Genomic DNA, 26,067 nt, shown 5'->3' with positions numbered 1-26,067 from the left:
TTGTTTTAAAAAGGGATGGTAAATATTTAGCGTCTCTGAGATAAATATTTGAACAATATCTCCCTCTGATTGTATAAATATTTTCCATCCAGATATTGAAGGAAAGTAATACCAAATTCAAATAGACTATCCTCAGTTTGAAGGAGATATCAAGCAGTCAATCTCTCTAGATATTTCGCTCTCTACTATTAATTCACTTATAAATATTCAGATATGATGAAACCCCAACTTTTCCTTCGTACATCAGCGAATCAATCAAAATATTTAAGGTAACACTTTTATGAAACAGTTTAGATCAAGCTCAAAATCTCTCGGCGGTGACAACAAGAGGCTGAGCTTCAACGTGCTTCTTCGCAAGATAAGGGCCCCTTTTGACTGCTTCCTGCAACTGAAGAAAAATAAGCGTGAGTAAGCTTAATTTGTTGCTTATTTAAAGCTTAAAAAGCCATCAAATTCCCTCTCTTTGCCAAATTGAGTTGTTGAACATAATGATTTACCTTGCTAGCAATTCCAGAAGCAGTAGCATCATGAAGCAAACTCGATGCTGATAGAGCCTTGCTTATTGCCATGCAACAGTCGTGGCGTGCTTCCATACCTTAATATTAAGAAAATTATTCATTAGTACAAAGAGGTAGTTTTGAAACAGGCTCCTGAGTTCCACTTTCAGGATTTCAAGCCCTAAATAATTAGCATGGTCAAACCACCTTATAAGGTAGTAAGGCACTTGGGTGTGGAGCCATATATCAAAGGTTTGATCCCACTTGTGCTTTTAAAAAAAAAAAAAATTATAGGCCTTTGTGGTCCCTTCATAGAGAAAGAAGAAATCCTCAATTCATTTATAATTTGATCTGAAAAGTTTCTTTTCTGTAAAGTTATGCTCAGACCTGACTGGATTTTCTCAAACACAGCTACTTGCTGAGGTGTTCATTTCAAAAGAATCTGAAGTACAGCAACTTGTCTCCAAATAACCTATACTTAAGATGGTACCTGTACCTTTCACTAAATTTTATCTAACAAAAGCTGACAAATAGTCCGTGGAAGTTCCTATGAAGGTTATAGTATCTACCAGCACTTAACATTAATCGACTATAAGAATTTTACAATAATTCTTCAAATTGCAATATGGGGCCTGATTTGGTCATGCTAACATTTCTTTATTTAAACTCAAATTCTAAGCTAATGAATCTACCGAAAGAAGGAAGTTTTTTGCAATCTACAAATTATGATGTTTGTTTGGCAACTTTGGCAACACGAAACAAAGATTTACAAATTTTTCTTTACTGATTTGTAAGGAAAAAAAAGACTTTGCCAGCTAACCAACACTAAGTTGGTAACATGCTAGAGAACTCCATTCTCCGGCACATTCAATTGCATAAATTTTGAATTTCAAAAAAAAAAGAAGGGAAAGAAAGAAAGTGCTCCCAAACAAGGCCCAAATGTCTCACTTTTCATTTTTTTGTTTTTCATTTATTTTATTTTATTTTATTTTATTTTATTTTATTTTTCATAGGAAGCAAAAGTTTCAACCAAGCCCTTCCAATATAATGGTTAAAAGGGAAATTTCTGATGTATCTATAATATATAGCTTCTTGGAACAAATCTCGAACCAGAAATGAAAGAACCACTAAAAGTTTATGTGCATGACTTGTCAATTATGTAAAAAGGCATGTCAAATGATTATGAGAGATGATGATTAAAGCAAGTGAGCAAACCCTGTTTTGTACTCTCGATCTTTGGATCAGTTACTATAGAAATTATATCCTGCTTTGAACAAACTTCCATCAGACACCATTGCCGAACCACCAATCCCTTTATCAGTCTATAACCCTGCGACCATTTAGAAAGTATGACAGTCATGATTATTTTTATACTGAACAAACTTGCTATGAGCTTTGCTTCGTATATTAGGGGAACTTGGCACATGCCTTATAATGCATATAATAAAAATGCAAACGAAATACTTAACAACAGAAATTACATATTTAGCATCACCGAAAAAGTTGATCAAACAAATTACTACAGAAAAACTTACAGCTAATCGTACTTCTGGTTCTTGTTGCAGCACTGAGAGAAACAGGCCCTGTTGAACAATTGAGTTTTTTGAAGTGTACATACATATATATAGGTCCGTAGTTTCATTTTCTTTATAGAAACAAAAAAAAATGGAATTAAGGCATCTGGCCTGCATTTGCATAATAAGGTAATTCTTAAGTTTTGTCTGTTTGGCTTGATTCAATGGCTCGTAGAGCTGAAAGATTTTCATGTACTAGGCAAGAAAGAGTCAATTCAAATTGAATTGGGTTTTTCCCCCCCCTGCATAGATAACTTTGCAAATATACAATATTGCACAAAAACCACAGCAAAGTTGGTATTTGCATTTGTATGCTTGAAGGTAAGGGTATTTCAAAATATTCTTTCATGGATAACTATTCAGGGGGCACCAATGCCTGGCACAAATTAAGATTTTAAAGGACTATGCATGTAAACACCAACTTTAGAGAGGTATTTGTAAACTTTCACATACTTGCAATTTGGTATAGATGCGAAATATATGATGAAATAGAAGAATAGAGAGATACTAACAGAAGGGGTTAGCTTTGGACTATTGGCAGCAGTTGTATATATCAAGCGCTTAAGGCATTCCTCCGCTTTCTCACCAAGTAGAATTTTATCTTCTGGTCGGTCAACTCCAGAAATACTTCCAAGAGCATGTAAAGCAGCCTGTGGAGATAAATGTGGATTACGATCAACACACAAAACTTCAAGTTAAACACTCTGAAAGTGTGAAATTCAACCAGAGGCTTAAAACTCAAAATCAAGACTGTCAGATGTGATCTACAACATCTAAAATCAAGATCGTTGAAGACCTACATCCTATGGATTTTACATTGACCCCTAATGAAAAATTCTAGGTCTCGTAATTTTTTGTACATAGGATTTTTAGATGTTGAACATCGAACAGTCTCGAATTCAGTTTTACAGTCCCCATGGTTGGGTTCACACTAATGTACAAAGTACGTAACTTGGGCTAGTGTCAACATATATATATAGGATTATTAAAAAAAAAAAAAATCAGGACAAACCCTCCAACTAAAGAACAAGGATGAAACTTAAAGATATTTAGGCTGCATACACATCAGAAGGAAGCTAGAACAGTTTAAAAAAACCAACTAATGTTGCAATTATGTGTTCTTCCGAGCTACACTAAATTATTGTAATGCTAGTTGCAGAGTGGTAGGTATCATAGTCACGGATAGGATAAACAAAGTCATCAAGATCCAGCATGATCAGAAAGAATTTTCTCTTCTTAACTGAACATCACCATTGGAGAAATCTAACATGCATGATGACCAAGATAATCAGGTAAAGAATATTCCCAAATAGCAAACTGACTCCTCACATACAATGCAAATGTAACATTATGAAGAATTGATATGGTTCTCTTATCATGTATAAGTAAGAATATCATAACATGTAAAGGTTAGAGAATAAAGATTTTGGATCTATCTAATATACAAATAAACAAAAGTAAGATTTTGAACAACATAATGCTATTATTACCTACTTACCAGCAGTTTACCTCTGCTTTGGCGATCAAATGCTGACTCTACAATATGTCTTGCTGCATCAGACGAACTTATAAGCAACAGATTCGCTCCTTGAATTGCTAGAAAACATCAACAAGATGCATAATAAGATACGAGCAATATGCTGACAATCTTGAATTTATAATGTGATTGATGAAAAATGGCAAGAAAAAGGTAGAGACAAAGTAAAAAAAAAAAACTCTACAAAACACTTGATCTCCTCTCTATTGCATTTCAGTTATTTACAAAACTTTGAAGTGCAAGAACTAGTTATTACACTACAGTATAAAAAAAAGAGAATTTTCTAGAAGAAACATAGGCAACTAAAAGATCCTTTCAATACCAAATGTAATGATTTTTTTTCATGCTACAGCAGTGTGCATGATGGAACTTGCGAAGTACCATTTCGTTGATCATTCTACAGGCACAACAAGATAGAGAGTAGCCAATTACTTCAAATCATAATTGCGTGTGAGGTAAATTATACTACTGATAAAAATAGTTGAACTGACAGTCATTTTCAGGTATCCACAGAATCTTAACATTGACAAGCTATCTTTTGGCAGCAACATAATCCGGAGGAGCAATCCTGGAAAAGAACCATGTGTAATCTCTATATCCTGATAGCCAAATGTAACGATCTACTCATGTGCACATGAAGCTGAGGATAAAAAGTTCCACCAGATCAAGAAAAATAAGATGCCCATTTGTAGTATGAAGAGTTCATGCAGTGAATACAAAAAATATCTCCTAACGAAGAGCAGTAAGACTTTGTTCATATCAAGATGGCAATTTATAAAGACAACATGCAAAGAACCTGATTAAAATTTCAAAAGAAGTGTTTACACAATAACAGTGTGAATAACCTAATCAGGATATGGATGCTGCTTTAGAATCTCTTCAGAGCATCTCTCATACAGCAACTTTCCTAAGCTCCCACATATTTAATCATTCTCGAAACAAGTTGCTTCTTTGCATCAATGACCCAGCTATCTAATGCTATTATGTCCGATTATTATGTTTCCTAAGATCTATGCTATTCAAACAAACAACTGCCTTATATAGCATTCATCCCAAGGGAATCTGTTTTATGATCTATTTTAGATTAAAAAGGTTGACAAATAAAAGGGTAAAATAGTTAAGAAAACTAGTAATCCAACAAATAACAATATTATGGCAATTGCAAACAAAGCCAATAAGCCTCAGACAACAGAGAGCAAATAAGAATGCTTTCATCCCTAGAATGGCAGTTCGAGAGAATAAAGGTTGCATAACGAACCTATAAAAAATGCCACTCAGTATATTCAAGAATAGTAAAATTCCAAGAATATTTTAAAGTGTCACTCTCCCTAGAGGGAGCAACAACAAAAGTTTTATAGAACTAAGAATAACAACAACTAAGATAACTAGTCAAGGAAGAATTGTGAAACAAATGATCTAGTAGCAGAAATTGAAATCATAGCGAGCAGGAAATTTTCAGTTTCATAAATGAGGTTCATCGGGAATTTGGAATACTTACTTGCTCCAATTAGACCCAAAGCTTCTAAGGCACTCTCGCATTCATCTGTATTTTGGCTATCAAGCAGACTTAATCTTCCATCAATGGCAGAAAGAAGCGCTGCAATACCTGAACAGAAGTTGAGTAACTAGAGTAGCTTCGAAGTTCTCATAGCCAGGTTTCTAAATGCAGACAACAATTATTTGAAAGTACTTCAAAATGATTCAAAGCAAATATAATTAAAAAGGAACAATAGTTAAAAAATATAAGACAGCAATATTTTGGATCCCCTACAGTTGTTACTGCAGAAACAGGGGGGAAAAAATAACTGCAGAATAACTGCAGAGTTATTTCTGCAGAAATAACTGCAGAAATAACTGCAGAAATAATTAAAAAGGAACTGATAAAAAATTTAAGACAGCAATACTCTGGATCCCCTACAAGCAAAATAACTGCAGAAACAGGGGGAAAAAAATAAGCAGAAGACTGTTATTGACTGTTACTTCAGTACTAAGCACCAAGCAAAATAACTGCAGAAACAGGGGGGGAGAGAGAGAGAAAGAGAGAGAAGACGATACTTTATTAGACAGGTTGCACTTCTCCATCTACTCTAGATGAAGGTGACAATTATAAAGGTCAAAAGTTAGGTTGAGAAACGGAGTAGAATAAACAAAAGTTTGCCTGAGCTATGTTAAGGGATAGAATAGGACAAACAAAAGTTCATCCTTCAGTTCAGAATAAATAACCCAGACAAGCTAAAATAAAGAACAAAAACCTAAGAAGATAGGCCTTGGTCCGTTGGGTCCTTTACAAATTTACGTCCACTTACTTCACTGTTTTCCATACATGGATCATTTAACATTCATAACCCCTCCCCCCAAAATGAAACCCACATATTCCAATTCCAAATATGACCTAATATCAGGCATCTGATAGCACAGGGAAATACTGACATAACAAGATTTGACATTGCACGTTCAAATGGAGATGAAACTACATTTATTTAAACAGATCAAGAGACTGACTGGATTCACTAATTGCCATGTAGGCCTCAGCCGATGAAAGAAGCCTCCCACTGATCAAAGCTGCTCTTGATCGCAAAATGGAATCTACAGAAGAATTGCTGAAAGAAGACATAAGATTCAAACAAAAGGAAAAGAGGAAAAATAAATTGATAAAAGAAGTAAATACCAAATGTATAACAAACTTGTCACCAAAGTACCTTATCAAATCAGTCAGTAGTTGAAGCAAGGTAGTCTTTAGCAGAAACCTCGTACTATGTGGTGACTCGACCAACTATCCAAAGGATACATACTTAATTGCAGGATAGGAGATATTTGCAAATTATTCAAAATAAAATAAATGAAAAAAAAGAACTCATTGGAAACAGCTGTAGTTGCGTTGGCAATCATATGCTAATGGTACAACATAGAAAGACTATGAAATCAAACAACTGTTAGTTTCCCTGCTTTTTATCATTCCCAGTCTCTTTGCAAACAACATAAAATAGAAACACATCCTATCTCGTAGGTGATGGCATATATTTTAATTTGGTTCGCACAGAGTTTCTTCAAAAATTACCTTTGTTTTTTAAATAGGTCAAGCATCATTAGTTTTACAGATATATTTGCATGATAATGTCTACGTTGGAGCTATATAAATGCAGTTAGAGAATCAATGTCCATTGAATAATCTAATTTCCATGAGTTTTAATGATTATTAGGACGACGTGCTACCAAATGATTGAATGATGAACAAAAAGTCTACTCACTCAATGCTATAATCACCTCCCAAGCACCATATCAATCTTACAATGTTTACAATGATAAGCGTCAATTCCTCACTTGACAATGCCAGGTGTTAAATTATGTGAAACAACCATCGTTCTCCAAAAGCGTAAGCTATCCAAAGAAAAGCATTTTTGATATTTATATTCAACATTCCTCCTCACATTTGGGCTTGAAACTTTTTGATAGACCTAAGACGTGGACTTAAATTAAATAGGAGAAATTAAATGAGATTAGAAGCTTGACAGGACTTGAACTCAAGACCTCTTGTTCTGATACCAAGTTAAATTATGTGAAACAACCGTTGTTCTTCAAAAACTTAAGTTGTCAAAGAACGGTGTTTTTAATATTTATATTCCACACTTGCCCTCACATCTAGACTAGAGACTTTTTGATAGGTCAAAGACGCGGACTTCATTTAAGTGGGAGAACGGTTGCTTTTAATATTTATATTCAACACTTCTCACATCTGCTTGAGACTTTTGGATAGACCCAAAATGTGGGTTTAATTTAAATGGGAGAAAAAATTAAATAAGATTAGAAGCCTAGCGGGACTCTAACTCAGGACTCTTGCTCTGATACAATGTTAAATTATGTGAAACAACTGTTGTTTTCCAAAAGCTTTAAATTGTGAGAGAACGGTGTTTTTACTATTTATATTCAATAGCATGTGATGTAGAATAGTTGTGCAAAGGTACTAGATATCTTAGCTAGAAATAAAAAGTATGCACTGTCTAGACGCAACTTAAATAAACAATAATTTCCATATGCATTTATTTATGTAAATATTAAGATGTCAACCTAAGCTACCAAAACTTAAAAATGAGTATCCAAAAAATAAAAGATTGATATCATATCTGACAAGGCTTCCAGCATTCTTTTTCATTTTTTATTAATTATCTATATTCTAATTTTGAAATTCTTTTGATATTCCAATGCTTAGGTCAGGACTATCAAATTCACAAGAACTAAAGCTACATCAACCCAACAGAGAAAGATAATATCGAATGCATACATCTAATTCTGCTGTAACTGAAATAAGCTTTATGCACTGGCAAGTAACTGCTAAAAGTTGTAATTAAAACCAACTTGAAACCATGGTCGTAGAAGGCACAAGGCATGCAACTAATGAGGATAAGAATCATATTTACACAATCTAAAAAAAACACAAATACCATTAAAAGACCCATAATTTTTTAGAAAAATTAATACTCATTAAAAGACTTCTATAACTACCATAAAAAATTCCAAGTTCAGAATAATGAGCCTGTTTTAGCCAAGCTGTAAAAAATAGTGTTGTAGAAGACTAGAAGTGATATAGGATATAGTATTGTGCTGTTTAAAAAAGCTGTAGAGTGTATGATAATTTTGTCATACAAGTATTGTTTGCAATTGAACGCTGCTATAGATAATATCTATTTGAAAATCACTGTAGAATGTTCTAAATTATAAAATACTACCAAAATATTATTTTAAATATTTCTAATAAAATATATTCAATATATCTAATAGAAAATATATATTTTAAAAAATAATCTAATTAAAAAATATCTAATAAAAAAAATAAAATTTAAAAATAATCTAATCTAATTAAAAATTTATTTGAGTGCAGAAAAAAATAAAATAATTTGGCGGCGTCGGCTCTGGCGTCACCAAAGCCTACGCCGCTTTGCCCTACTGCTCCCTCACCCTCACCGCCACAACACACCGCCGAACCCGTTACCCCCTGGCCAAAGCCCGCCACTCTGCTAAGCCAGAATTTAAAATTGCTGGGGGCCAAAAATACATAATATACTTATCTTAAAAAAGTTTATTATAAAATTTTGTAACGAAAAATTTGCAAGGAAATTTTTTTTAGGAAAAACTTTTTCGTGACCCACGAATTTTGTAAAAAGAATTTTAATTTAGCCCCATTAAAGATTAAAATTTGTAATATTTTATTCTTTTATGCACCTAATTAATTGAGGACTTATATGCAATTTTTAAATTTTAAGAGATTAAAATTTGTAATATTTTATTCTTTTATGCACCTAATTAATTAAGGACTAATATGCAATTTTTTAAATTTTAAGAGGCCAAACAAACACAATATATTTCTCTTAATAAGATTATTATAAAGTTTTGTAAGAAAAACTTCGCAAGGAAAAATCGTCGTGGTCCACAAGTTTTGTAAGAAAAAATTTTAATTTGACGCTTCGAACGGCTAAGATTTATAATATTATAATCTGTAATATGGTAATTACTTAAGAGGTCTATGTGTAATTTTTAAAATTTTGAGGGCCATGACAGTTGTGGGCATCACAACTTTGCCCCCACCCCCAAGCCTATAGGAAAAAAAGAATGAAGAGGTAGAGAGAAAGAGAGAGATGATAATGAGAGAGAGAGAGCCCCAGCCTAGAGGAGGATGAGGGGACTTTTTTCAAAAATAACCTTGTAAAATTTGGTAATTGGGAAAATAACTCTATAAAAACCAAAATTGGCAAACTAACCCTCTCTTCGCCACGTTGGAGCCACGTCAGATTGTCACTCTGAAGACGGTGAATCATTCACCGCTTTCAGAGAAGGCGGTGAACGATTTACCTTCTTCGTAATATGACTTACGACCGCCTTCTAAAGGCGGTGGACGATTCACCGGTCTTCTAAAGGCGATAAATCATTCACCGCCTTTTAGTATAAACACTTCCGAACTAGTTAGTTTAGGGTTTAGATGGATGTGCGAAGTGGTTAATTTAGGGATGGGTGTGCGAAGTAGGTTGAGTACACATAAGACGGTGATTCACAGTATTACTGAAGGCGGTAATCGTTAACCATCTTCATTGAAGAGGGTGAATCGTTTACTGTCTTTAGTGCAAGCTCCTTTCTCATAAGTAATTTAACAGTAACTTTTACAAGTTAGGAACAACAATTTGCACGACAACAAAAATTTCAACAATAAAGTTCGAAAAACAACAAGATACAACCAATTTGGTAAGAATATCAGTAAAAATACAGAAAGTTTGTAAAAATATCAACTAAATATAAAGAGGTATATAGTATTGCACATGTTATACAACGTGTTCGATCCAGATCATAAATGTAAGCCTCAAGATCTTCCTCTCCCTTGGCATCCTTGGCCACGTCCGCGTGCATGCTCACGCAATAATATATAATATGATGCGCAAAATGCATGCATGTGAATAGTCCATTGTGAAAAATCAATAATGTCCATGCAATAATTTGCAGTATAGATGCGCAAAATGCATACACACACAAATATGTAAATATTTATAGAGAACATTTCCTTAAAACTTTGACATTTAATTTAGTTGTTTTAGAACTCTATTAAAATCAACTATAAGCTATCTAAATTGGTATAAACATTTTTTTGTTGTATTTGCGGCACCCCAAAATAGTCCCATATTGTATATTTTAAGTGTTTGAGGGCAATATATGTGAATAATATAGTAATGCCAGTAATTTGGGCTTAAGCATTTTGGGCGGGTGAGTTGAACCCATGAGTAGCTAATACTAGTGGCTAGTTGGGTTGTTACATATGGTATTAGAGCCAAGTTACCAATCCCTACGAGCTACCTCTAGAATCTCACATTGTTTGATGGTCTTGAATTATGTCCTAAAAAAGATGTCAAGGTCTAGAAAGAGGAGAGTTTGTGGTTCCCCTATAGAAGGCCCATATTGGATATATTTGAGAGCCATAAATACAACTAGTATATTAGTACGAGCAAAGTTTAAGCATTTTGAGTCAGTGAGTTGGGCCAATAAAGTAGCTAAGACTAATGGGCTAGTCGGGTCATTAAAATAACCTGCAAAGTAGCTACTATAGACTACTAGTAGGCAAGTCAGGCCATTAAAGCACTCTTATTGGAAGCAAGGCTTAGTGTCTGTTAATCTGTCTTATTTTCATCAACTTTAGCATCCATGATGCTTGGAAGAAGTGTGATTATTACATTGCTTTTCCTGTGGCAGAGAAGACTCGGGCGATTCCAGAGCATCGTGGGGGCATCATTATCGAGGATCTCGATCAGATGGCAAGTATCGAGCCACTTTATGATGTACCTCCTGTTGAGCTCGATGTTGATCATGGGCGTAGACATGGACGTGGACATGGACGTGCACGCGGACATGGCCGAGGACGTCGAGGGAGAGGAAGATCTCGAGGCTAACATTTATGTGATTTGGATCGAACAGTTTATATAACATGTGCAATATTATATACCTCTTTATTTAGTTGATATTTTTACAAACTTTGTGTTTTTATTGATATTCTTACCAAATTGGTTATATCTTGTTGTTCTTTGAACTTTATTGTCGAAATTTTTGTTGTCGTGCAAATTGATGTTCCTAACTTGTAAAAATTACCGTTAAATACTTATAAAAAAAGAGCTTGCACAAAAGGCGGTGAACGATTCACTGTCTTCAATGAAGTTGGTTAACGATTCACGGTCTTCAGTAAGACGATGAATCATTTACCGTCTTATGTGTACTTAACCCACTTCGCACACCCATGCCTAAACTAACCACTTTGCACACCCATCTAAACCCTAAATTAACCAGTTCGGAGGTGTTTATACTAAAGGCGGTGAATGGTAAATACGGTGAATCATCGACAGCCTTTGTAAGTTATATCACAAAGATGGTGAATCATTCACTGCCTTCTCTGCAAGCGGTGAACGATTCACCGTCTTCAGAGTGACAATCTGACGTGGCTCCAACGTGGCGAAGAGAGGATTATTTTGCTAATTTTGGTTTTTATAGGGTTATTTCCCCAATTACCAAATTTCACAGGGTTACTTTTGAAAAAAGTCTAGGATAAGGGGGGAGAGAAATCGAGGTGGATCTCAGAGAGGGATCTCTACCGAGGTTCATGAGTGGGCCACATCCTCTGCGTTTCGCGTTGTGATTATGCATGGAGATCCATACGCAACCACAAGCGCCAAACTTCGCGCTCTGCGGGCCGCACCGTGAATGTGGTGCGCACCGCACGGCCAAACATCCACAATCACAGTTTTAAAATTGAATTTTTAACATAAACAAACCACTCCAATGATACAATTGGTATATCGAGATTCAAGAATGCTAAAAGCAACAGATTACTCGGAGGCCCTTAGTCTATTTTGTTTCATTTGCAAGTACATAATTTATCTTCAATATATAGTGTTCTACTATCATCATGCCCACCAATACAGGAAAAGCAATGTAATAATCACACTTCTTCCAAGCATCAGGGATGCTAAAGTTGATGAAAATAGGACAGATTAACAGACGCTAACCCTTGCTTCCAATAAGAGTGCTTTAATGGCCTGACTTGCCCACTAGTAGTCTAATAGTAGCTACTTTGCAGATTATTTTAATGACCCGACTAACCCACTAGTCTTAGTTACTTTATTGGCCCAACTCACTGGCTCAAAATGCTTAAACTTTGCTAGCACTAATGTACTAGTTGTATTTATGGCCCTCAAACACAATAGTAATATCCAATATGGGCCTACTATAGGGAAACCACAAACTTTCCTCTTTCTAGACCTTGACATCCTTGTTAGGCACAATCACACATAATTCAAGACCATCAAGCAATGTGAGATTCTAGAGGTAGCTCCTAGGGATTGGTAACTTGGCTTTAATATCATATGTAACGACCCAACTAGCCACTAGTATTAGCTACTCGGTGGGTTCAACTCACCCGCCCAAAATACTTAAGCCCAAATTACTAGCATTACTATACTATTCACATATATGGCCCTCAAACACTTAAAATATACGATATGGGACTATTTTGGGGTGCCGCAAATACAACAAAAAATGTTTATACCAATTTAGATAGCTTATAGTTGATTTTAATAGAGATCTTAAACAACTAAATGAAATGTCAAAGTTGTAAGGAAAAGTTCTCTATAAATATTTACATATTTGTGTGTGTATGCATTTGGCGCATCTATACTGTATATTATTGCATGGACATTAATGGATTTTTCTTTGGATCTTGGGGATTAAAAGAAATGGATGAAATTAGTTCAACTTCAATCCAACCGTAGATAATAAACATCTTGAGAACCTAAGATTACATATTCAAGCAGCCTAATCAGATGTCATTCCAATGAAAAGAACAGTTAAATAAGAAAGCCAATGTAACCATAAATATATTAAAAAACTAACTAATTTGCTTTACATGCAAAAAAACAATAGATAATCACAGGATGAAATTCTTACCTCATAAAGAAGCTCCAAAGCACTCAGAGTTGTGAGCATGTCGCGCCTGTTGTTAATTTCCGCCTCAAATAAACTAAGCAGGTCTGAGTCGTAGGCTGCTGTAGCTACGGAACTAGAAACTGAGAACAGTTTTGCTATGAGAGCTAAAATTCGAATCCGAGCCTAGAAAATCCAATGAAAAACTTCAGGAAGTGCATTCAAGTATGAAAGATAACTGCTTAAGGAAAGCATCTTAGTAAATACATAAAAATATCATACAAGCTCCAATCAATCCAGGGAAATAATAGAAAAGGTATTAACAAGAATCACTTTTTTGAGAAAAGCTACAGATAAACAATGGTTTTCCTCATAGAATAGTAGAGTTACCATTATAACAGCACAGGAATGTGCTGGATTAAATCATGTTATGCAAAACTGATTTAGAATGTGCAAAGTATTTGATTATGTAAAGGGGGGAAAATGAAGAAACAAAAGAATTAATTTCAAAGGTGGTATTCTAAATTTCTGCAAATCTTGTAGAGGATAAATGTCAATTGAAAATTTCAAAGTATCAAGACTGAGAGTTCAGTTTGTAACTCATGCTATGAATATGGTGATCAAGTAGAGGGGGAAAAATGAAGATGCAAAAAAATTAATTTCAAAGGTGGTATTCTAAATTTCTGCAAATCTTGCAGAGGATAAATATCGATTGAAAATTTCAAAGTATCAACACTGGAGTTCATTTTGTAACTCATGCTATGAATAACTTGTGTCGCATCACAACAACCAAAAAAAAGGAAATTAATGCTGTGAAGGACTATAACATCTCAGTTGTCAGATCAGTTTGCATATTATTAGTTGGTAGGAAACAATTAAAAAGGAAAAAGCATTTCTTGAAGATATCCAGGGATCCAGCAAGAGTACCCTGAAACAGAATTAAAATCATTGTCTATACAAGTATACAACACAGAAAAGTTGCTTTACTCCAGTTAGAAAATGTTGAAGGATGAAACTTTAGCCTTATTTACTGCAATTAATAAAGACAAATAAAACTAGCTCCAAACAGTAGTAAAAATTAAGCCTGATAAAAGAGACCTTAATGAACTGTAAATTTTAAATCTTTTTAACAGATAAACAACATACCAGAGACGAGGAGTGAGCTGCTAAGTTTTTTAGTTGCATCGATCCTTCCCCATGAGTTGGAAAGATGATACTCTAAAAAGAAAAGGAGAAATGCAAACCTCAGATTAATATGGTGCAGATACAGTGCACATGTACTGTACAAATCAAATCCTCCACATTCTTACTTTTCCTTCTGGAACTTCAGCAATTCTCTTTATGGCATCCAGAGAAGCTGCTGAAGTTTGTTCATTTCTGTGGTGACAAGATACAGAACTCAGAATGTTTAAAGTTTATTAGAATAAAAAGTGATGGAGAGCTGGCAAATTAGATGAGGACTGTAATAATACAGTTCAAGGGCCATTACTAAGTGCAATTTAGGATAGAAAGAAAGCTCAATACAAACAATATAAGATGAAGGAAAAAAAAAACTATCTGTTATATAACTTACTTCCATAGAGACAAGGGCGATTTAATGCTCAATCAAAAGATGTCATGATCTAAAGGAAGATGAATCGACACCTAACTAACGGATGATGGTAAGCGCCTAAGCGGACATGTAGAAACTTCAATTAGCCAATGTATATATTCGCCCTTCTACAGTTGTCATTGTTTTAGGGCTGTCAAAGTTCTTATTTTGAAGGGTGTGGAAGTTCAAGGGAAGAATGGAGTGAACATAAAAATAATAAATGCAGATTTTGCCCTCCATTCATGCCCTATTTCTTGTCGGGCTGAACAAGGATCAGGTACGGTCGGATATTTGACGAAACCATATCCGCATTTTTTTTCCCGGATACGGATTTGGATGCAGATCTATATCGAATACTAAATTTCTATTACCATATCTACTAAAATGGACTCGACTACAATCGGATATTTTTCTAGATTCGGATATGGATTGAATTTGTATTCAAATATTATTCAGATACTAATATACATTAATACAAAGAATTAAGTGTCGTGGCATAGGGTCATGCTGAAAACTTGCCCGTATGGTACGGCATTGTGTGTGCTTGGCCGTGCCGATGTGCGCCGGTCACAAAAACTACATGTATGTGCCAACACATAATGGCATGAAATGTTTATTTTCTTTAACAACAAAATATTCTAATTGCTTATTATGTATCTTTATCAAATATTTTGAACTTTATTAAGAAACTTAATAATTTAAAGAAAAGAGGGTTTTGAGCTGCGCCATCAACACGAGGGCTGTATCGTGTAGATATCTTGTTGGTACGATACGGCACAGTGGATATGATCTTTGTCGATGGGCATTTAAATCCTTGCATTAATATGCACAAAGGAATATGAACTAGAATTAACGTGAATAAGACACAGTGCAATCAAATTTTTGCGGTCCTATTCAAACTTTATATGCAGTCCTGTTCAAACTTTATATGCCTATATCTTATTCAATAAATTTAAGAGCATGTTTGGTTCAAAATAGAAATGGAAATCGGAATAGGAATCAGAACAGATCGAAATGGAAAATGGAATGACAAAATCTCCTAATTTGTTTGGTTAATAATAGGAATCATAATCATAATCAACCCATTATTATTATTTCATTAAGGAAAATTTAATTGCCCATAAAAAATGTTTAAAATAGAATTTACAATTCAAAATATAAATATGAAATTTTAATCTAAATATAAATTTTGTGTTCAAATCTCTTATGCAAATTTCAATTCACAATTTAAATATAAATTTTGATTTAAGTTTCACTTTATACTTGAATTCAAAATGATATACAAAATTCACAAATTAAATCATGTTCAAATTAAAATTTAAAAAAACTAAAATTTAATTATATTTAAATTTACTATTTAAATTCACAATCAAACTCAAGTTCAAAGTCAAAAGACTCAAAATTTAAAACTATATCTAAGTTTAAATATTAAACATATATTAAATTTTAAATTTTAAAAATTAAATTTAAATTTTGAATCTATATTTTAAATTCAAATATGGGATTATAATTTAAACTTTGATATATGTTTAAATTTAAATAATTGTTAAATAAAATTTTAAATAGGAAATAATGTGTAGAGACCCCCCGAACTTCAATGTGTAGAGACCCCCCGAACTTCAACTCTTTTGCAAGCAGGAGCCTGAACTTTCAATTTTGGTAAAGAGGCCTCTTAAACTTTATCCAATAGTTCAATAGGCCCCCCTCCTCAAGTGAACTTAATAATTATTACAGCCGTTTTGATTAGACGTTGTGCACATTATTCTGTAAGACTTAAAAAACAAAATCTTTTTTTTTTCTCTTCCAATTTTGATAATTAAGCATGATGATGGAAGAATAAGTTCAATTGTGCTTCAATTTTTTCGCTTTTTTGTATGTTAGAATACAAAAAATAATTATTTTATGTTTTGAAGCTTTATAAAAACTATATGCAATATATCATACCCAAACAATTGTGTAATTAATAACTTTAATTGAAAGAGGGGTATATTGAACTATTCGATAAATTTTCAGGTTGCCAAAATTGAAAGTTTAGGCACTTGTTTGCAAATAAGCTTAAGTTCAAGGGGTCTCCGTACATTTTACCCTTTAAAATATTAAGGGGGTGAGGAGAATCCAACCTGAACCCTTTACGTGCAAGGCAAGCCCTTTACGATGTCAGCTACAACCCAATATCAATTATTTTTCCACAATATTTTGTTAATAACATATATAAACTTCAGGATATCCTGATTTGTATCCAATATTTTCAAATATTCGGGCAATTTGAACTCTTTGAGACCATATCTGCATCCGTATCCAACCAGACCCAGATATTTCCTATTCGGATGTGGATGAAATCAAATACGGATGTGGAAACAGCCGGATATTATCCGATCCGTTTTTCACCCCTAATTTCTTGTTAATTGTAAGACCAAATGTAGAGATATTGTTATACTTGAATAGCTTCTATTACTCAAGTAGCAACTGTGAAGTTCTAGGTCCAAGTGTTGTTACTAATATGCAAAGTTCACCTATCATAGGTCCAAGTTCGCTTATGAACTAGCTTAGAAAATAAAAAATATATCATTTTCACTTTTTATTTCAGATGAAACTAATCTACTCTTCGAATGCAGATGGATCAATTAATGTATATCAAACGACATTAAAATTATCAAATAAAAACTTTGGAGAGCCAAATGGGACACAGAATATGGGAATCAAAGTAAATTGCAAATTAAGTATTGATCATGCAAATCAATGCAGCATTTTGTGCCTTATAAGACGATTCTAATATGTTGACAATGCAACACTGGAGAGCCTTTAGATTCAAGACGCAAAAGATACTTTCGACATATACATCTTGTAAGATTTAACTTCGTTTTGCCAAATTAGTCATACATAAGTTGTAGGCATAACTGATTGAGAGGGAATTCAAATAAAGTAGGATGGATAACTACTAATGAATTTGGTTTATCATCTACGGACCCCACAGGTTACAAAGATATGGATACACAGTTCAGTATGCGTAGATTCAAAAACATAAAAGATGCTTACATGTTATGCACAAAGGATTTTACTGGAGTAGGATAATCAATTAATCAGGAGTGAACATTATTTGCTGCACTAAAAATAGTTCCTATTTGCATATTTATCCTTTGATGAGTGTTTGCTTGGATATTTATCCCTTGAAAAACAGGGGCCCAATGGCCCATAAATGATAATTTCCTAGAGTTATGGCCAGAAACCTTATATTTGTATATGTTATTTCAACAGTTGACAGAGTAGTCCAGCATCCATGATTCAATAAATAAGCACCAGCATGTTGTAAAAATTATTATAATTAGACATAAAATAAGAAAGAATAACCTAACTTGTTGTAAAGACTAAGAGCATAAGAAGACAGAATAAAAACTGGCTGAAAATATGAACTTGTTATAAAAGCAAATGAAAAGGTTGATACCCCTCAATCAGACAGTTAAGAAGAAGTGGGTATATGTTATATCCAATAATAATCTGCTCAGCTGCTCCATAATTGTCAGCATTATCAAGAAGATAGGACACCTGATGGAAACACAAGGTTAAATGAGTACTTTGAACAAGACCTAAATCATGATATAGACTGCAGTACTTTCAAACTTGTCCCGTATACTAATTGTAAAAGTCAATGTAAATGAGCTAAGGTAAATTATGCCAGTAGTCAAACTATTAATCTAGTTGCATTTTGGTTCATAAACTTTTAGCTATAATGTGTTCTAATGAAGTTCTACCATCAGATCTTGTTTTGATAAAGGCACAATGAAACATCCTAGTCACTGTCCAACAAGATATCACTCTAGCCTGGACCAGCTATAGCTAGTACAACGAACCTTAACTACATCAAGGATTTAGAGAAAATTAATACTTCTTCCATCTCAATGTTCTGCAGATATCCATAGCGAAAATATATCCACCAGTTGACTTGAGCAATCAAGAACCAAGTTCCAGTAAGCATCGTTAAGCCCTTCAAAGGTGGCACAATAGCTCTAATAAAGCAATCCAGTATTGAAAGAGCCATTCAGATTCCCAGTGTCTCTTTTTCGTCTTGAATAATTCGTGTAGCAGCTGAGCATAAAGTGCAAATGCTATAACTAAAGAGGTACAGCTCAATAGAATACATCAGGCTACAAATGATGGAAATGATCCTACTGTAAACAAGGTACGTGGTGCTAGGTTCATTATTTGCCTTAGCTTCTACGTGAAACCATATGCAAAATGCCAAGAATTTTCTGATGTAAGGAATTGATGAAAAGAATGTACCATTCAGGTTCAAGCCTCCCGGACAACAAACTTTGCAGTTCTAAGGCAATAGATATATTTACATATATACCACTGAAAAAATATCTATTAACCAACATATCCTTGCAAAATCTAAATTTTTATTGACAATTTCGATAAACTCAACTTCTTACAAATATACCCTTGTAGTTGCAAAAAGCATCATCCTTGACATATAGTTTCCTAATACAGAACAAATCTTGCCCCCATCAATTAAATAATTTCCCCACCTTAAAATAAGGGAGGTATACACAAAAGTTTACACTCTAGCAGGGGATATATGTAGGGGGTGATTATTGCCCAATTATATGAGTACAAGTCCCTTTTTAATAAGTTTTCTGGTGCACTTAAAATAAGAAAAGATTTAAACCAAAACATGGACAAGTCACCAACACCACTATCTGCGGCGTGCATAAGATGGAATCATGGCAAAGTAGATACCTATATTCTTCTTGGAGTAACAAAAGAGATCAGAGAAATGACAAAACGCTCTTAAAATAGCTTGTCAATATTAAATAGAGATTCAGACAGAAAGGTTTCCAAACAGAAATCAAAGAAAATCACTTGCAATTAAACATACAGCTTTACAAGCCAAGCATCTGATGGCTTGGGAGTTGGCCTGCAGTCCAGCTTGTATGAAGGGCTGGAGAAAGAAAGAGAAAAACAGTAATCAACGTAAAGAAGTGATACAAGTATTTGATACATCTAATAAATTTATTAAATTTATAATAACTCAGTAGAATAATAAATGAAACAATAAGATAAAAAGTTCAATCCAAATGTAGGAGAAAGAAGAAAAACTTGCTACTACAAAAAAGTTTATACAAAAAGTAATTTCTGTCTGGAAAATCTCTGAGTTTAGAAAGGAGAGGGGCAGTTAAGAGTGATCTAAATTTTGAGAATATAAAGGACATCACCTTTTTAATATTCACCCACTAGCTCTGAATGATATACCGATCATGCCTGATATAATTAAGTAAAACATGGAAAGACAAACCTTGCCCTAAGAATTTCTAAATCCAATAATTTTGACATTTTTCCAGTTAGTAAGTTCAATGAGTTCTACAAGTATATATTAGATATCAAAATTCTGGACATCAGGCATAAATTCATCAGGTGGACTGTTTACAAACATCATAAGTTTCTATGACGACCATAAAAAATAAAATAAGCATTTACTAAAATTTGATATTTAAATCTGACAAGTGAATATTACGTTTAGCTACCTTTTCCACTCAAGCTATTGATCGAAAACTAAACTGCTCCGTTCATAATGATTAAGTAATCAAATGCAAAAAGGAAAATGAAAAGAAAAAGAAACATAGAAGCATAAGTAATTATACTGATACATACAGCAAAGTTCGGAAGAAGAGATGCACCATATTTTGTCTTGAAGATTTTGTCTTTAAGTAATCAAATGCAAAAAGGAAAATGAAAAGAAAAAGAAACATAGAAGCATAAGTAATTATACTGATACATACAGCAAAGTTTGGAAGAAGAGAAGCACCATATTTTGTCTTGAAGATTTTGTCTAAACAGGCAACAATAGTATCCTCCACTCCAGGTACATATACCTCACCTTGCAACACACTGCAATTAAGGTAATCACACAATAAACAAGTAGTCAAATTCATGTCACAACAGCCTATTTACATTTTCAACAGTAGTGATGAAGCCACTTCATGTCTGTATTATTCAACCCCTTTGTACACTCTCTATCACCAGTCTTAAATTTAATCTACTATCCAGTGTCAGGATTCTTATTTGTAAGGCAAAAATGTGCTGACTTGATGTGAACTACGACGCATTTTAAAACAGGTACCTGAACTTCAAAAATGTTGACTTTACTACCTAATCTTACACTAAAATTGATTTAGTATTTCCCCATCAGAATTTGACAGTACTTCTGACTTTTTCGATAGAGTATTTTCTAATCTAATATTATGTTTCTATCATCTGATGGAACACTCTATCAAGTACTTTAATAAAAAATCATTAATTCTAATAGAACTTGATAAAGTTTCTTTGAGAATTTCTTAGAGAACAAATGAATGTAACTCCAGATACACTTAAAAAGGCTTCTATAGTTCAATTAGTCATTTCAAAATGCACTATATTTCAGGTTAGGTATAGACATTTTTGCTGATATGTAATGCAAAGCCATCCTATGACTCCTATCGAGAAAACCCAGAATTAAAAATCTGCTTAGCGTCTATTTGGGCCTTCTGCAGGTGTAGTGTTGTTTACAAAGTGGCGAAGGGCTGCCTTAATGAGATTAGGACAAGCAGTTTACTAATATGTCCCCACCAGATTCTTCCCACAGTAAAATCAAAAGCACCAAACTGGAGCTTTTCGGTTCTCAATCTCACTTTTTGGCTTCATGCCACACCAAAAGCTCCAGATTTTTCTTTTGGTATTGTAAAAAATGTATTAATCTTATAGAAAGCATGACGCATTTTGAGACACTCTTGAACTTACAAATGTTGATTTTATGAGCTAATCTTATAAATTATAATACAAATGATTTAGTATTTTCAATCAGAAATTAACAGTACTTTTCATTTCTTTGGCATAATATTTGCAATCTAATATAATGTTTCATCCATTTGAAGAAACATTCTATAAGTATTTTGATAATCATCGCTAAATTCTAACAGAATTGGAAAAAGTAGTTTTTCAGAATTGCTCATAAAATAAAATGAATGTAAGGTTAGATAGTAAAATTAAAATTTTAAAAATTCAGGTAACCATTTCAAAATACACTGTAGTTTAGGTAAGATCTATTGCATCTTTACCCTTTTTTTTTGCCGTTTCAAAATGCACTATAGTTCTGGAAAGGTCTATGCACCTTTACCCTTTCTTTTTGCTGAAGGTTCTACTAGGTACCTTTAATTTGAGAAACTATAGAGTAACCGTTTATCTCCAAACACTTAAACTGTCAAAAAATAGTGTTTTTAATATTTACCTCCAACACCCCCCATGATGCAGCAAATAAATCTCGTTTTATTTTCAAATACAATTTTCTTTTATTTTGTAGATTCGTGTTTGATTCGGACTTAAATTATTTGGTTTTAGTTGATTTGGCTAATCCAAACTCTTTTCTCCCATAAACAAAAAAACAATCCCAAAATGACCTTTGGAATTCCCCAAAAAAAAAAATAAAAGAAAGACCTTTGTAATTCCCAAAGTTGCTTCGTTTTCTATGCATGAATCTTGGGTGACCGTGTTGTGTTGAACATGAAAAGACAATAATTTATTATCAGAGGGCTTTCAACACTATAAATACATGATTCTTGAAGCCTTAAGGGATATATTTGGATGAATAGAAAATTCTACTCTCAATCTTTATCCTTGGTGCTCTACTTCCCGGTGAGATCATCGACGCTTCTTTCTCGCGCCGAGATCGTCTTCTTCCTCAACTTGATCGTTGTCACTTCTTCCTCGTGACAATATCGGCTTCTACTTCTACCCCTCCTCTTCTTCCGAGTCACTACCTCATCTTCTTCTTCCCCGTTGTCGAAGTTCTACCCGTAGTGTACCGCCCTCCTCATCGATCGTGGATCCCTCGCAATCGTGTGAACGGTGCACTTTTTGTATCTCTCATCTCATGACATCCTATTATCCCCTTTTAATCTAGCATTCCACCATTACCAACCATATTTGCCAAACAACCAAACCTAAAGCTTTAAGTCCGATAAAGCCGAATTTACCTTTTGGAACTATTATATATATTTTCAGTTGGTTGTTATTATCTCATATATTGAAGGTTTATCATCATCTTAGTATTACTTCAATTCGATTTTAATTTTTGTTTTACTGAAATTTTTGCTTCCTTGCTTAAAGTTCATCGGAATTGATAAATTGAACCTAGTTTTACCTTTAAACAAAAGCAAACTTGAAAATTCACTTTTGGCAACCTCTCGGTTTGCATCACCCCATCACATCTAGGTCGAGATATTTTGATAGGCCCAAGAAATAGGACTTAAATGAAATGAGCAAAAAATCAAATAAGACCACAAGTATGGCGAGATTCGAACTCACAACCTCTAGCTATGATACCATGTTAAAAATCCTAAAACTGATTAAGGCTTCATATTATTCAACAGGAGATTAAGCCCATTCAGTATTACAATTACATGATTGAAAAGGAAGAAAATTCAAATAATATTAGGCAAGGATTTAAGTGCGGTGGCACGGGGTCTTGCCGAAAATTTGTTGGCACGATACGGCACGGTGCATGCCGGACCGTGTACAAAAATACACATGTACCGGCACGTGATGGCATGAAATCTTTATTTTCTTTAGCCACAAAATATTCTAATTGCTTCTTATGTATCTTTATTAAATCTTTTGAACTTTATTGAAAAAATTACTTACTAATTTAAAAATTAGAGAGTTTTGAGCAACATCATCAGCACGGAAACTGTATCGTGCCGATATCTTATTGGCACGATACGAGCACGGTGAATATGGCCCATGCCGATGGACACTTAAATCCTTAATATTAGGTCATTGCTCAAATACAGCATCAATCATAAAAAGAAGAAAATACATACTAATAAGGCAAATAAGTAAGGCAATAATATGATTATGTGCCATAACAAGCATATTAAAATAAAGAAAAGCTGGAGCGAAAGAGAGAGAGATTCACCCAAAAAGCACGGGAAGAGGAAAACGATCGACGAACTCTCTGACTGAATCATCACTCTGCGATCCTACAAGAACGATCGGTCGAGAAGTGGTTAGCTAAATATCGAGACAAAAATGAGATGGTATTAGGATGAATCAGCGGGAAGGTTCGGGAGATGGGTACCGGGGAAGGAAGCGAATTCAGAAGCGGCTTCGAGTACTTGGGCTAGAGAAGGCGGCGGTGGTGGTGATGCCGCCTCTTCCTCCATTGCTGCCGCCGCCGCTGCTGCTGCTGCTGCTGACGAGACCAAGGACGCGGAAAAGACTGGAAGCCAACACGAAACGGCGGAGCGGAGGCTAGCGTTAACAAAGATAGACTGCACAGACCAAATCGGATCTCTTCTCGACGAGCGCGAGTGAAAACGGATTCGGGTTGGCCGAGCTCCTGCAGCAGTCTGCCTCCGAATGGGACGGGAAGTGGTGATTAGGGATGTCCATGACTACGGATATCCGAAATTTTATACGAACCTAAACTCGAACATAATAAATTTGTCTGATGCTAAATAGATATAGTTTCGGATATATATATATATATATATATATATATATATATATATATAACTAGACTACTATGCTATTAATAGGACCAAGATATTGGTACTACTAAGTTTTTGGCCATTGGATTAAGAGATGTGCGGTTAGAATGATGTGGGCCCCCTAGGGTTGAATGGGTGGTTGGTTGAATAGTATGATCTAACGGGTGAAAATGATCAAAAGGGTAAATCTAACGGCGGAAAACTTGGTAGCACCAAGTGCTTCGTGTGTATATATATATATATATATTACATTTGAATTTGTATTTTAAAATTTTAAATTTAATGTAATATATTTTAAAATATTGAAAAGAGAAATAATTATTTCGGGTTTGGATTTCAGGTTTGGGCTTGGATTTGGATTTCGAATTTTTGGTCGAGTTCGGGTTTTGGATATGAATTTTTAAAATCTGTCGGATTCAGGTTTGAATTAGATTTCAGGTTTGGAGTTGGGTTCGCGTTCGGATTTGGATTTTTGAAAATCCGCTCCGAATCCGACCGATTGACATCCCTAATGGTGATTAATAAACAAATTAAGTAATTCGGGCCTGTAAATTGGGATATTATTATAATCCGAAACAGTTCGGGTGTAAGATGGGAAAAAAATTTGTTCGGTCTTAAATCTATCTGGACAAATCTCATCCCGAATTCGCCCCAAATCTGTCCTGAAAAAGTATTGAAGTTAAAAAACAACTTTTAATTTTTTTAAACATTATTTGAACTTTAAATGTTAGTTCTTTTTGAAGCAAATGTGATTTAAAAGAGAGATTCTTTTATAATACTTTAATTATTTTTAAAATTTTGTTTTAATTAAAAGAATTAAAATTTTATTATATTAATTTAAATGTAAGTAAAAAATTGTGGACCGACGAAGCAAATTCAGGGTGCCAGCAAGAGGCAGATTGTTAAACACAATAGGTTATGAGATATATTTCACCCATCACAAAGGCGTGGCTTGAGGCGGGGCAGATTCGATATTGGCGAGGGCCGGAGGCGAGGCGACTCTCCTACCCACAGATCCGCCCATTTGCATCCCTAAATGCGACTTTGTTGAATTAACATCTCATTGAAACAATTTAATAAACGAGACGAATCACCTTGTATTCGAATTTTAGAATTTTATTTTAATATAAACAATTTTTGCTTAAATTTTCATATATATTTGCTAGTGGATTTTGAACTGATACCAATAAGCAAGAATGAGTAGGATTTTGAACTGATACCAATAAGCAAGAATGAGTAGGGGTGGAAACGAGCCGAGCTCGAGCGAGCTTATCTTTGCTCAAATTCAGCTTGAAATCAATTTAGAGCTTAAATTTAGGCTCAAGCTTGATTTGAAATTAATTCGAGCCGAGCTCGAGCAAGCCTAATTTTGAGTCGAGCGAGCTCGAGCCCTAAACAAGCCGCTTGAAATTCTCAACATCGTACGATCAATAGTTTAATTCATATAGAATATTATATATAATTTGATACGAAGATATGTCTAATAATTCAAAATACAAAATAATTATATGAAATACAATATTATAATATGAAAAAAAAATTTATGAGTTGGATATCTATTTTTTTCAGTCTCGCGTGTCTTCTCTTCCGCCTTCAATCTCCATATTATTACTTTTCATTTATGCTGTCAAAAAATGAATAATTTATATAGGCAATATTCGATTAAATTATCCAATCATATATAACTAAAATCAAAATTTTGTATAAACAATAATTTTTTACCTTAAAAATATTCTGTATATTTTTCAAGTACACAATTAATGGCAAAATAGTTAACGGCGAGCGCGTGTTGTTACTTAGTAACTTTGGGGGCTTTAGAGTTGACCATTTGGGGTGAGATATAGAAAAATAGAGAGAGAGAGAGAGAGAGATTAGGAATTTAGAGCTCTGTGAAAAAAAAAAA

General features: G+C 34.0%; 1 protein-coding gene across 1 annotated transcript; it reads right to left on the bottom strand.

The window, feature by feature from the left end:
* Positions 1–23,970, bottom strand: LOC109717309 (the record flags this gene model as incomplete). The annotated part of the gene is given in 17 exon segments (XM_020243033.1): positions 1–388; positions 498–595; positions 1,713–1,827; positions 2,033–2,080; positions 2,584–2,721; positions 3,570–3,667; positions 5,107–5,214; positions 6,111–6,208; positions 6,308–6,381; positions 13,077–13,238; positions 14,199–14,270; positions 14,363–14,429; positions 18,086–18,186; positions 19,520–19,582; positions 20,421–20,529; positions 23,591–23,654; positions 23,753–23,970. Coding segments are annotated over 17 exon segments (1,587 nt in total). The 3' UTR covers positions 1–301.

The sequence above is a fragment of the Ananas comosus genome, linkage group 11, assembly GCF_001540865.1.
Source record: "Ananas comosus cultivar F153 linkage group 11, ASM154086v1, whole genome shotgun sequence".
Classification (NCBI taxonomy): domain Eukaryota; kingdom Viridiplantae; phylum Streptophyta; class Magnoliopsida; order Poales; family Bromeliaceae; genus Ananas; species Ananas comosus.
Note: the sequence above shows the minus strand (reverse complement) of the source record. Positions and strands in the feature narration are given on the sequence as shown.